A 14,021-nucleotide genomic window follows, 5' to 3' on the forward strand; every position below is an offset into this window, starting at 1 on the left:
CAGAGTTGTGACATCCAGTCCCAGTGAATACATCTAGACAACACAACTATACCTAAGGCTCAGGAAACATTGAAGAAGAGGGGTAGAAAGATTATAAAAGGCAGGGACCAGGGAGTCTGTGTGAAACTGTGTCTCCTAGAATACATCCATAAAGTTTCATCAACATGATTGCTTAAACATGAACTGAAGCCGGGCAGTGGTGGCGCACGCCTTTAATCCTAGCACTTGGGAGGCAGAGCCAGGCGGATCTCTGTGAGTTCGAGGCCAGCCTGGGCTACCAAGTGAGCTCCAGGAAAGGCGCAAAGCTACACAGAGAAACCCTGTCTCGAAAAACCAAAAAAAAAAAAAAAAAAAAACATGAACTGAATAAGGACAACAACAATAGACATGCCAAAGTGAATGGGCCCAGGAGAGGGGAAAGACACACCATTCATAGTAATGAGCCTTCAACCCTACACAAAGAACTACTGGCAAGGAAGGAATTCTAAGAGTGGGAGAAATAGTCTTCCCAGACAACAGCACACACACAAATTGGTTATCTAACAGCAAATGGTCAGCTCATGAAACATATAATACATACACACACACACACACACACACACACACACACACACACACACACACACACACACACGTAACATTATACAGACAGAGCAGGTTATAAATAAGAATATATGTATAAACATTTATGCATGGAACAACAATTAACGATAAAAGAGGCTGTGAATTTGAAAGAGAGCAAGGGTAGTGTTTGGAAGTAGAAAAGAGGAGACAATGAAATTATAATTTCAAAACTAAAAGAAAAATTTTTTTTTAAGGTTTTAAAATGGAGTTTCAACACTAAATTACAAAGATCACATGAGGAGTTATGCAAAAGAACAACATGCACTTTCATGTTGAAATATCAAGAGAATCTTTTAAATTTGCTACACATTCTGTCTAGAACCACTATCAAGTCATCTTTAAAAAAAAAATAATCTTCAAGCCAGGCATGGTGGCGCAGGCTTTTAATCCCAGCACTCAGGAGGCAGAGATAGGCCTGATTTCGAGACCAGCCTGATCTATATAGTGAATTCCCAGGATAGCCAGGTCTACACAGACTGTGTCAAAAAAGAACAACAAAAAAAAAAAACTTCAAATAATGACAAAACGTTATTTTGGGTAAGATAATGGATAAAATGTCTCCCTGGGACCAGATGAGGGGGAGGGTCATATATCCCCAAAAGAAGAGAGTCAGCAATTAATCAAAGTTGTGACCAGTTATTTGAAAAATGAGGAAGACTGGAATGCACAGAAAAGTAAAATATACAATTCACAAAGGCAAATGCCACATGTTTTCCTTACATGTATGTATCTACATTTTGTATGTTTGTGTGCATGTTGTTTGTGTATAGGTGAAGGCCACAGGAAGATACCTGTATCTTCCTCCATCACTTTCCACTTTATTTTGTTGTTGTTGCGGTTTAAAAATTTTTTCATACAGTATATTCTGCTAATGCTCTGCCCTCTACCAGCTCCTCCCAGATGCACTTTATTTTTTGAGACAGGCTCTTACTCAATCTGGAACTCATAGACCCGGCTAGACTGGATGAACAGAGAGCTTCCAGGATTCTCATGTTTTTGCCTCCAAGGGCAAGGATTGCACCCACCCGAAGCCACAAAGCACTCCTTATTCTGGTCCTGGGGATCCAGACATGGGTCCCCAAGCAGCCACAACAAGCACTGTAACCCACTGAGCCATCTCTTAGGCCCCGGAACCCATACCCTTTTGAATGGATTGCAACTCCAGGATTCAGGCCCTTTTCTTTTCTAAGACTAGAACAATTATTTTTGCATAAAAAGAATATTCATTTCCTAGTTTTTCCTTGCCTGCATTCCCCTTCCTGAAATACTAGGACAATTAGTCTACTAAAATCTGAGCACCTGCTTATTCCTTGAACTAAACCTAGGATAAAATTCATTATATGCACCTGGGATGGTTACTGTTAACAGTCAGCTTGACAAAACTGAGAATCACCTGGGAGATTCTAAGGCTACACCTTTCAGGGTTTATCTGGATTATGTTAAATGACATAGAAAACCCCATCTTATTGCATGACAAGATAAAGATCCTTCTGCCTTGACACCCCAGCCATGATGGCCTAAACCCTGAACTGTGAGAATATTACCTTGAACTGTGAGAATATTACTATATTGAGAATATTACCTTTCTCAATCTTAAATTTTTTTCAGGGTGTTTCATCACAGAAACAAGAAAAGAAACTTTAATAAAATATCTGTAGTGATTCAACATGACTAAGTCAGTGAAAAGATAATTAAGAAATGTTTTTCAGGGCTGAGGATGTAGTTAAGTTGATAGAATATTTGCTAAGAACAATAAAGCCCTGGGTCCAATTCCTTATACCACATAAACTGAGCATGTTGGCATAGGCCTATAACCCCAGCACTGAGGAGAAGCAGGAGGCTGTGAAATTGATGGTCATCCCTAGCTATCTAATGACTCCAACATAAAACTGGAAAATGAGACTTCATCTTAAAACAAAACAGAAGTTTTCAAAGTTTCTGGATTTTCAAAGAACGGCTGATGAAACTTAAAATTTATTTAACTTCAAAATAAAAGTAAAGAATTTGAGAAATACCAAATCATAAAATGAAAGAAAATTATAAGCTCAGCAGGAAAATCTCTGGTGCCTTACGTAAGAAAGAATATATTGCTAAGATTAAAAGTTCATTTCTACAAATATTTTATTTTATTCATGTAATAGTTAGAAAGACTTACAAATACTCAATTCAAAGGTATGAAAAAGTGCTTTACTATGAATTAGTGATGTAACATAGTTGTACTGCTGAAGATAAAAGCAAACTAATTCCAACCATATCCAGCCTGTTTCACTCACCAGTAACTGTTTTTGGTCTTTCTCGGCATCCTTGTAAGGGGCGGGTCAAGGCACCCAAGATGGTAATGCAGCTTACAGGTGTCACACAGTAAAAGAAGATGCTGGTCATGGTTCTTCTTACAAATTCCACAACTTCAATAAAAGCAGCAAATGAGAATTACACTGATGTACATAGGGAAACGGTTTAATTATAGCAGCTCTGAGTTCAATAGCTTTCAACTTGATAACTCTGTCTTCTGTTATGGCATTTCTGGTCCCTAGAGTCTGAGTCTTGCTATAAGGACCAGGCTGGCCCTGATCTCATGATCCTCCTTGCCTTAACATATAGAGAATAGGTATGTACAGGACCCTGTAATAACTTATGTTTTTCATAGCATTGTTTTAACAATACCAGTAACTGTTCTAAATAAAGAATGTTAAAAGGAGTTTAGAACTAATATAAGCTTTAAGTTTTCTAAAGCTATACCCATTAAAGAATGGGAATATTTAAGATATGTATTCTCAACACAGCCTTTTAGTTATTACTTGAAATTCATTTAGCATTAGTTCAATTTTTCTTTAGAAACATAAATTATGAAAGAAACATAAATTATGAAAAAGAGTATTCTAATTTTTAATTTTTAAAACTACCCTAAAGGTCAAAAGAAATTATTCCACAAACACCTTTGCTTTTTATTATTAACTGTAATCCTTTCAAATAGCCTTACACATACAAATAAGCTACACAAAAGTCAGATTTTAAATTAAAAAGAACATACTAATTGATATAGTACAAGCTTTAGGAATTTTTAAAACAGCTAACATTTCTTGTGGGAAAAGGCAATTTTACTTCTAAGGAAATGAGCACCATGGCTTGCACATTTAGCATATATTTGTAGTGGGAATTACAGAATGAGGGAAAAGCTATCTGAGAACCTAAGAGAAACAGGAATGCACAGCAAACTGAAGAACAATAATGTCAGGTATTTTCAATATTCCTGGAAACACATATGTAAAGCAGCAATAATAACAAAAATGAGCAGCATTAACAAAACCAACAACAAAAAACTCACCAGATCTTAAAAGAAAATCAGTTTAAACATATTCTGAAGCAAAAAATAATTGTAGTCATAAAACTCCAAAGTCTAGTGCTATGCCTAATATTTTCAAAAGAACCAACACACTTGGGAAAAAAGTGTGGTAATACACTGAAGTTCACACTATAAACTAAGACAATAATGTGCTTTCCCGTATTTCACATATATACACATGTATACATACATATATGTGCATGTTACTTTTATGTGTATTTATATACTATAAATACAGCAATTTCTAAATTCTTGCTTATTGTGATTAATATATTACATGAAAAAAGTGATCTCTTATTTAAATATAGAAAAAAAATGAAGCCTTTATTTAGATATAGAAAATGGAATTGTCATGTAAAACTAGTACAGTGATCAATACTGTTAAAATATTGAGCACAGGAAGTAAAGGAGAAAACTACGTCTGGAAATGAAATTATTACAACTGAGGAAGGAGAGAAAAAAGTACAGAGAGACTAAAATATAAAATTCATCATCTTTATTCACTACCATTCATCACTACCTAAATCAAAAGCAAAATTTTACAACTCATTCAATTAAAATATAAATGTTCACTTATTAATTAAGTTCATTAAAAATTATATAATTACTGATTATAAGTAAACTTAAGAGATTAAGTGGAACATAACAGGCACAGCTTTTAAAGTACTTTTGTACTTTCTTCAGTCTAACACTCTCCCAACTGAGCTATTTTGTCTGGGTATTTTGTAATTTCTTATTTCCATGGAATTCTTTGTTTCCATGGAGCGTATGAAAATTTATTCTCAGTTCCTTAGAAGATACATCATTTATCTTTCTGAAGAACAAATAATACCTCTTGTATCATCCAATCTACAAAGCATTTTTGATCAAATGCACCTGAAACACACTTAGCTGAAATTCTGAAATGGACCATAATTGCTCTCAGATATGTAAAGTACCTTCTGACTAGTACATATTAGTTGAAAGATAAACAATATTACTCTTTTATGATTTCATTACTTGCCTATAAAGTACTGTAGGAAGAGCAGATGTCTTTTGTGTGCCTCCTTCTTTTTTACTGGGTTTTCTCTCCTTAGGTGCTCGTAAAATTGCCGGTACATTCAACTTCTATTGATATGAATAAATGTAGTAGATGCTGTTTTAAAGATGAAGTACAAAGCAACATTTTCCCCTATTTGCCACTAAATCTAACTAAATAAGCTAGGATTCAGAGAGGCAAATCTGCTTTACCAGCGATATTAGCAAAGAGAAAGAAAACAATTTTTTAATCTCACTTACTTCTATTAAAAAGCTACAGTTACACACTCATCAGTTCTCAGAATTATACTCCACATTATGAGAAATATGCTACTTTAACTTGAAAACCCTAAAAGATGAGGACAGTAGAGAAGGCTTAAAAATCTAACACAGTATACTTGGGCAAAAACATCAATCTGTTTCTTTGCAACTTCCCAGCTATATTGGTGTTTCATAGGTTAATTAGAAAAATTATCTTATTGGACCAAACCCTGTAAAAAAGCAGAAGAGATTCTCTTTGGCTCTCCACTAATCTATAGTATGCTGGCTTCTGAGACAGCAACCATCTATCAAAGTCATTTCTCAGTGGCCCAGTGAGCCCACATCTGTTCAGCCAACTGGAAAAGCATCACAAAATGATAAACATGAATTTTATGTCTGTGCATGCCACCTTCACACAATGCAATTTGCAATCTTCTGTAAAGTTATTTAATAAATGTAAATGTCTTTTATAGTAGATAATATTTTAAACTGTAGAGGAGGTTTTTATGAAACAAATATAAACCAAGTGAAAACAAATGCTAGTTGGCAAGTAGCCTTTTACACTCCCCAAATACCACCATCTTCCAAAAATCTATTAACTACTTATCAACAGGAACAAGAGTTAATATGCCTAAAGGTAACTCCTCCTCTTTGCCTTTTAAAATGAATTCTTCTTTGTGGTACCAATGACATGCACTCTGTTCACAAAAGAAGTTTCTTCAAAGCCAACAGGGTACTATACAAATCAACATGCATTACTTTATATTTATATAGATTATATCAGGAAGTTGATTTTTACAGATGTCTGAAATTTATACAATTAAAAAATCCTACAAATTAATTTACAAAACAACCAGAAAGAGTGGGTCTCTATCATCTATACTTATAAGTGGAATTATGTGAAAAAAAAAATCTTACCATTTATTATGCATAGTATTAAAGGACATCTAAAAACCTCCATTTTAGAACATTTTTCTTTTTAATATGAAGCACATTATCAAGCTACAGTTGCTCAAGGACACAGGGCCTTTCCTTTGCTTGTCCTATAACTACTATTAATAGTTACCAATATATACAAAAAACATACTTTAACATCTAAGTTTCAAAAACTGTACCTCTTGTGCAGATGAAAATGAAATTAACATGAAAATAAATGGCTCTGTTTGAATTTTTAATTTTAAATACAAATAAATTGCAAAAATGAGCAGGACATAAGAATGGAAAGAAAAAAAATTGTGACAAAGAATCTAAAACCACTGAATAAAGAATATACTAGAGAAAACTCACACTTCACATCTTAGCTCATCAGAAATGACAAGTCAATCAATTTGAGCAAACGAAAAAAAAAAAAAAAAACCAACAAGATAGCTGATGAATGAACCAAATTAGAGTACAGGTTCTCAGTAGGCAGTGGCTGCCAGTGGTCTGGAAGTATTTCAGACAGAAATCATTACCCCAGGGGATTAGGCTCCGATTGAATAGAATTATTGAATAGTTAACAAAGTGGCTATTATGTAAGAAATATGTACTCTGAAAAATCACAGAGAGCAAGAATTGAAGAAAGTAACTGAAAAGAAACTAACCTGCCCTGTAATTCGGCCAAGTAAGGCCCATATTCCTTGCCCTTCACTTCGAAGTTTCCCATTCAGATTTTGCAGTTCTTCTAAAGATTCACAGAGCTACAAAAAGATTAAGTCAAATTAGTAAGTTTTTTATGTATAAATATAAGTAAATAAAAATTTCCACATTTATTTTCCATATATTGTAATATATTCAAGTCAGATAACTACTGAAAGACAAAGATATATTATTATTACTTAGCATGGAGAACATGCTCAAGAGAAGGTAAACACTTTCTTTTTATTCTAGTGTTTTTAGTAATGATGATAGTTACATATCTATATATTTCATTAGTTTGGCACATAATTTAACACATATTTTGCTATGTTTTTATCAAAGTACAAATTTACATTACTTTTCTCATGGGAAAACACATGAGAATCACAAAGGTTCATTTGGCTAAGATCATAATAACTACCAAAAATCTCCAGATCGTCTGGTTTTATTCCCCATAGTCTTTGGGGATTACCAGACATTATTTCCTACTAATTTCAATTCTTTAAATGTTTTCTGAACAATAATTAGATACCAGTTTAAATATTCATGCCACTTTGAACCTAACAATTCAGTAATATCTTGCTTTATATGATATTAGACAGGAAGATTTAAAATAAAATTTTATATTGGGAAATATTTATATCAAAAATACCATCCAATTTAAGAAAGATTACTAATTTAAGGCTGAGTTTTCTAATTTTCAACAAACTTTAAAAAAAAGTCTATAATGGTGTGTACAGTTACAAATAAGGAATGAGGTTAGCTGTATTAGTTTCAAACACCAGCACCAGTAATTATGTGGCCATGTGCAAATTATGTTACCTCTTCAAACCTCAGTTCCAACCCCTAAAAACAGGAGCAATAACAACTCATGCTAGAGACAAGGAGAGAACTGAATGACTTACTATGTGTCGAGAGATCAGAACAGTGCCTAGCATAAGAAAGTGCTCAGGAAGAGAATGATGGTAATGAAAACGATGAAGGCGGGTGGAAAAGAGCCTAAGAGCTACAGAATTTCAAACTGAACCACAGAAACGCAATAAAAATCACAAAAAAAACTATAAAAGAGATCTACTAAATACTGTGTATTTATAGCCAACGTACCTTATTATATTCTACATGAAGCTTTTCTTGCTCATTCTCTAATTTATCCTTTATATTCTTTTGTTCAGCCATATTTTCCTGAATTTGAATCATGCGCATATTTCTCTCTATTTAAATTAAATATCCAATTTTACTTCAGTAGAAAGTAAAGGCTAATATAAAACATACACAAAGAATCAAACTAGCCATAGAGATGGTCATTTGGATAAACCTACATTGATCAAACAATTCTAAGTATATTTAAAAACAAAACAAAATGTGAGCTAGAAGTTACAAAAGGCTACAACTTAGGAAACTACATATAGAACATAGGAATGACTTTCTAAAACATTAATAATACATCAAATTCTGTCATTAGTAAATTATTCTCAGCAAAATTGTGCATGTATTAGTGTCTGTACTGACCAAAATAGTAATTCACAAAATCAGCAGTGAGAGCTGGCTGCTTATGTTTCCTCCTTCCATCCACACTAGAACTAGTATCTGAATTGTCCACTGGAAAGATATCTGTACTGATCCCCATTAGTTCTGCTTTGCGCATCAGTTTACGAATGGCTGAAGCACTACTTGTGAGTGGCCTGGGTAACTTTTCCCTGGGTACCCAGGCTTGTGGTCTGGTAGATCGAGCCAGCTCTGCCTTGGCTCGATATTGCTGCAGTCGGGCATTGATCCTTGCCTATAAAGAAATGCAGAAAGTTTGAAAGAAAAAATGGAATACATTGTTCATAACTTTTACATTTGCTTAGAGATGGTAACAATACTAAAATCTTATAATTAAGGCAAATCAGATTTATCAGTGGTCTTGGAGATGTACTACATAATTCTGGAGTTGTAATAAATGGGTCCATACCTCATAGCAGCTGCCCTCAGATGGGGTCCTAGAGCTAAAGAAATGGACACATGCCCCCATGTCTAACCCAGAAGCAATCTCTAATTAATAACCACTTGCAAATGAAAACGTAGTTTCCTCCAAGGGAGTCTCACTGGGGAAACAAACTACTCGTAAGGATAGGCTGTATGACCAGCAGTAAATTGCCAAGAGAAAATGAACTCAAAGGCATTGTTAGAGGTTCTTGTCTTACAGTATGTCAGGCCTTTTCCTTTTTTTAAAAGTTCTTTACTATTTTTAATTTCAATTTTATTGATATATAACTTTTTTCATCTTTTATCCTACAGGTCCTTACATATATACCATGGCTTCCAATTTAGTTTTTGTGAGATTCCTGTGTGTGGTAACAAATGGGTCAGTTTCTTATGCCTTCTTTTGGGTTCTTTTCCTTCTGTTCGTTTGTTTTGTCTTATTCCAGTGTAAGTTTTTGTTTTATCTTATTATATTTTATTATTATCCTTTAGAAGCCTGTCTTCTTTTTCTTTCTTTTCTTTTTTCTTTTTTGGTTTTTCAAGACAGGGTTTCTTTGTGTAATTTTGCGCCTTTCCTGGAACTCACTTTGTAGACCAGGCTGGCCTCGAACTCACAGAGATCCGCCTATCTCTGCCTCTCGAGTACTGGGATTAAAGGCGTGTGCCACCACCGCTCGGCTGCCTGTTTTCTTTTTAAAAAATTGTTTTCTTTTATTGAAAATAAATTATTTTCCTATACAACATAACCTGATTACTTTCCCCTCCCTCCACTCCTCTCAGTTCCTTCCCACCTCCTTCCCCTCTAGATAAACTCACTTTTTGCCTCTTATTAGAAAAGAACAGACTTCCAAGAGATAACAACTGAACATGACAAAATAAAATGTAGTAAGATAAAGCAAAAACTTTCATATCAAAGTTGGACACAACGGGAGGAAAAGAGCCCCAAGAGCAGGCAAAATAGTCAGAGACCCATTCACTGTCATAGCCAGGAATAAGTTATAATATTGGTGCAGAGGACCTGGTGTAGACACATGGAGGCCCTGGGCTTGCTGCTTCAGTCTCTGTGAGCTCATATGCACCGTGCTTAGTTGATTCAGAAGGCCTTGTTCTCCTGGTGGCCTCCATTCCCTCTGACTCTTACAATCTTTTTGCCTCCTCTTTTGCAGAGTTCCCTGAGCTCTGAGGAGGATTTGATGGAGATCTCTAATTTAGACCCTCTGCATAATATCTCTAACTAAAATTTTCAACATGGAAATAATACTTCACAAATGACTACACCATAGACATGAAGAATAATATCTTCAGAAACAAACTCTACTCATGTTTAATCACAAACCACTGCTTAAGTAAAAATTAAACTATGTTTTATATGCTAGATCTCAATGTCACTCACACGTTAATAGAAAATACACATGAAATCTGAAAAGAAAACAGTAAGTTTTAGTGTGATTCCCATACCTGTGCTTCAGGAGATAGTTGTTTTTCTCTCTCTTGCAAAGACATTTTACAATAGGATTGTAGAGCCAAGTAGTTTTTTCTTTTCCACTTTCTATCTAACCTATCTGCATGTTGTTTACAATAAGCAAAAAATGGATCTGCTATATCCTAAAAAAAAAAAAAAAAAAAAAGTTGAAAGTTTTTATTCCATAGGTCATTTTAAAAACACACCATCACCACATAATATTTCTTTTTTTGACAAATCTCCTAGTGATGGTTACATCAATAAAATACTGAGGAAATAATTTTCATACATCATAGTAAAAAATTACTGCAAAATTTTTTTTTTCTCTAAAGGGCTTTGTTGGGGTTGGAAATATAGCTCATCCACACAACACTTGCCTAACATGACCAAGACCTGGTTTTGATCCCAGCACTGCAAAATAATATAGGGCCATATGTATTGCAAAATACTGATTTAAAAAAAAAAAACATGTTATTTGGGTATGTTTGTGTATTTCTTTAAAAAATTGTTGTATAATAAATAAAATTTCAATAATCTTAGGGAGGAATCATGAACAAATATTAGAGTTACATAGACATAAATATAATGAAAGCCACAGTGAATACGTGTGTGTGTGTGTGTGTGTGTGTGTGTGTGTGTGTGTAAAAGACAAGCAAATACAAGTAAGTTAAAAGTTTCCTAACTCACTGCCAATGTATACATATGTTTTATCCTGTACATAACAGACGAGGAAGACCAGACCCTGTCAATAACAAGATTCAGGTATTCCCCTTTTATCCCCTTATAACTAATATCTCACATGGGAACATGGTGTTAGCCAAAGGGTACATTTTAATGCACTGGTCAGGGTAGTCCAAGAAACTCCCAAGACATAGGTTATTTCAACTGCCCCCAGTTGTCTCCTAGGAGTTGAAGATAAGTCTCTATTGCTGGAGATACAGTATCATGTACTTCAGACACAGAACCCAGACAGTCCAAGTTGGTTCTGACCTGAAAGCCTCGTTCCTGAGGACTAGCTTTCATGATACAAGATGGCACCATGCAAGTTTCCAAAGGAGAGAAGCAGCCAATAGTACTACCCAGCTATGATGCCAATAAACTAAAGAAATAACAGCATAGTATGCTATCCCAAAGGGCTCAATGATGGCATGCATGCTTCAGTGTTAGCCAACACCTCTCTAATTAAACTTAAGATCTAGTCAACAAGAAGAAAACCATGCCTGGTACTAGAAGCCTAGGCAACTACCAAGGCCAGTGAAGTCATGGATCTGGGAGGAGAACCTAAAAACACCAGTTTACTAAACCAGTATAATCCTAGTTACATTAAAAATATTTATCCTTATATCTATAGGCAAGTAGAGATCTCACCTGTCATCAAAGATACATCTCCTTGCAACAGACAATAGGCCATTACCGAAAACTACAACTGATAAAAATAAAAAACAAGTGACCATGAAGCACCCAACCCCAACTGATACGTGTACAACCCAACTCCTATACATAAGGTTCAGGGATCAGAGTTAAGAGGGAGTGGAAACATAGCAAGAACCAGAGGAACAGGAAAATTTGCCATAAGATTTCATCTCCTAGAAATGATATTCATGAAGTCTCACCAATACAGTTGCCTAAATAAGACCTGAACAAAGATGACACCAACAGTTATACTAAAGTGGATAGGGATGAACCTCGTGGGGCTCCAACACTAGACAAAAAACAATTAAGGCAATTAAATGCTGAGAGCAGGAGAAATAGTTACCCATGGGCAAGTACCCCAAATTGGTTATTCAATACAAAGTACTGAGCCCTGAAATCATATACATACAAGTAACCTTATCCTGACTAAGCAGAGCAGGTTGTATTTATATATTTAGTAACACACACACACACACACACACCCCAATTAAAGAAATAATAGCTGTGAATTTGAGAGAAAACAAGTGGGAGAAAGTGGGAAGGGTCAATGAAAGGAAACAACTTTAAGAACAGTAGGGTAGAAAGTAACCTTAATCCTAGTCAAGACACAAATCATTTCTTTAAATATAACAAAAAATTAAAGTAATTTGCATATGGTAGCTATTAAGAAACAGTTGGCAATTCATTCTATATGTCTGTCCCTATAAAGATAAGGTATCTATATAGTTTTTTATCTACGTTATACTAAAAGGGACTCTTAGTAAGATAGGGATTTATAATCCAAACAGAAATGACACTTTTAGGCAGGTACACTTGAGACAGAATAGAAAGAGAAATAATAAGCTTGAAATTCTGATCTGTACTTAAGGTTTTTAAAAGCATATAAAGAAATTCTGTATTATGGTACTCATAGATACTAAAGTATATGGCACTGTGTAAGATTAAAAATTTTGAAGATGTAGGCACCGATTTGGATACTAATACAAAACTTAACAAAATTATTTCAAAGTAACAATATAATCTCTATTTTAAAAAAACAGAATTGACATGGGTTTATCCTATACACACTTAACCTGAAGAGGTTATTTAATTATCCCAAACCAGACTGAATGTGTTCTGTGCCTGTGCACATGTGTGTGTTTGTGTGTAGAAGCTGCATCTGTCTTTTTATTGTCGTTGTTAACAAGAGTTTTTTAGGTCCTAAAGATCAACAATTTGGCGAGACTAGATGGCTAGCAAGCTCCAGGGAGCTTCCTGTCTCCTTTTACTCAGTATTAGGATTACAGGCATGTGCCACCACACCCAGCTTCCTTCAGAAGTACTGGAGATTTGAACTCAAGTTCTCATGCGTTCATGGCAAACACTAAAACCTGAGCCATCTCCCTAATACTAAGACAATCTTAATTAATGCTTACCTACTAATTTTAAAAGTTAAGAAATGCAACGACTCTGTATCCTGAGGTATAAAAAAAAATGGAATGAGGGGGGAAAAAAGATATATATCAAGTCAGATATATATATAAATTCCTTAAGTTTCTATGTAGCATTATATAACCATTTTGGAGCTGATTTTAAAAATATGACACTGTTATAAGTCACAATAAAATATTTTTTTCAATCAAGAGCATTGTTTACTTATACAGCAAGTTAAAGTAATACTAATGTTTAGAACTTAAACAGATGATCCATTTTAACATAATTGTTAATTATCAAAATAATAAATGAGTAATGTTGTGATTTCTTAAACTCAACACCCTAAAAAGTGAGGACCAGGTATATAATGTCTGAGAAGTGAAAAAGTCTAGCCTGAAGCATTCAAAGAAAAACTGGAAAAGATGACATTCCAACTTTTTCCTTTCTTTATTCTCAATACCAACCTATTTCTTCATTTGTGTATCCTAATGCCTACTACAAACACTTGTTATTTGGCATAAGCACATGGATATGACATAATGAAATGAAGTCAACTGCCAGTTTCTTAGGCTAGATGTGTCAAACTGTGTTAGCTGCTGATCTTGGGTTCTTTGTACTATTCCTATTGACAAAAACTGAAAGTATCAGATTTCACTTTCCCAGCTTTCTCAATGGTAGCAGTGCCTCCATTCTGGTATATAAGATGACCAAAAGCTATTCACACTGAACTGTGGGAGAGAAACTTTCATTCCTAGTAAGAGAATCTTTTCGTTTGTTTGCTTGCTTGTTTTAAATGCTACCATGTGAGAATAAGCTGCTTAAAGCTAGTTCAGTCATGTTAAGAACATGAAACAAGAAGGTTAAAAACAACAACAAAAATTTATAAAGGAGAAAAGAAGGAAGAAG

At 34.5% G+C, this 14,021-nt stretch overlaps 1 protein-coding gene across 8 annotated transcripts in view; it reads right to left on the bottom strand.

Moving 5' to 3' along the window:
- Positions 1–14,021, bottom strand: part of Phf14 (PHD finger protein 14) — a 146,091-nt gene that overhangs the window by 88,489 nt on the left and 43,581 nt on the right. For all 8 annotated transcript variants that reach the window (XR_013049681.1, XR_013049680.1, XR_006070166.2 and 5 more), the window contains 6 exons: positions 10,286–10,432; positions 8,372–8,642; positions 7,967–8,073; positions 6,829–6,924; positions 4,971–5,074; positions 2,898–3,029 (listed from right to left, as the gene is read on the bottom strand). Coding sequence is in view for 5 of the 8 variants with exons in the window: in XM_076566200.1 (XP_076422315.1) it covers positions 2,898–3,029; positions 4,971–5,074; positions 6,829–6,924; positions 7,967–8,073; positions 8,372–8,642; positions 10,286–10,432 (857 nt within the window). In the remaining 3 variants the exon portion in view is untranslated. The remainder of the gene's footprint in view (positions 1–2,897; positions 3,030–4,970; positions 5,075–6,828; positions 6,925–7,966; positions 8,074–8,371; positions 8,643–10,285; positions 10,433–14,021) is intronic.

The sequence above is a fragment of the Peromyscus maniculatus genome, chromosome 3 (genome assembly GCF_049852395.1).
Source record: "Peromyscus maniculatus bairdii isolate BWxNUB_F1_BW_parent chromosome 3, HU_Pman_BW_mat_3.1, whole genome shotgun sequence".
Taxonomy (NCBI): Eukaryota; Metazoa; Chordata; class Mammalia; order Rodentia; family Cricetidae; genus Peromyscus; species Peromyscus maniculatus.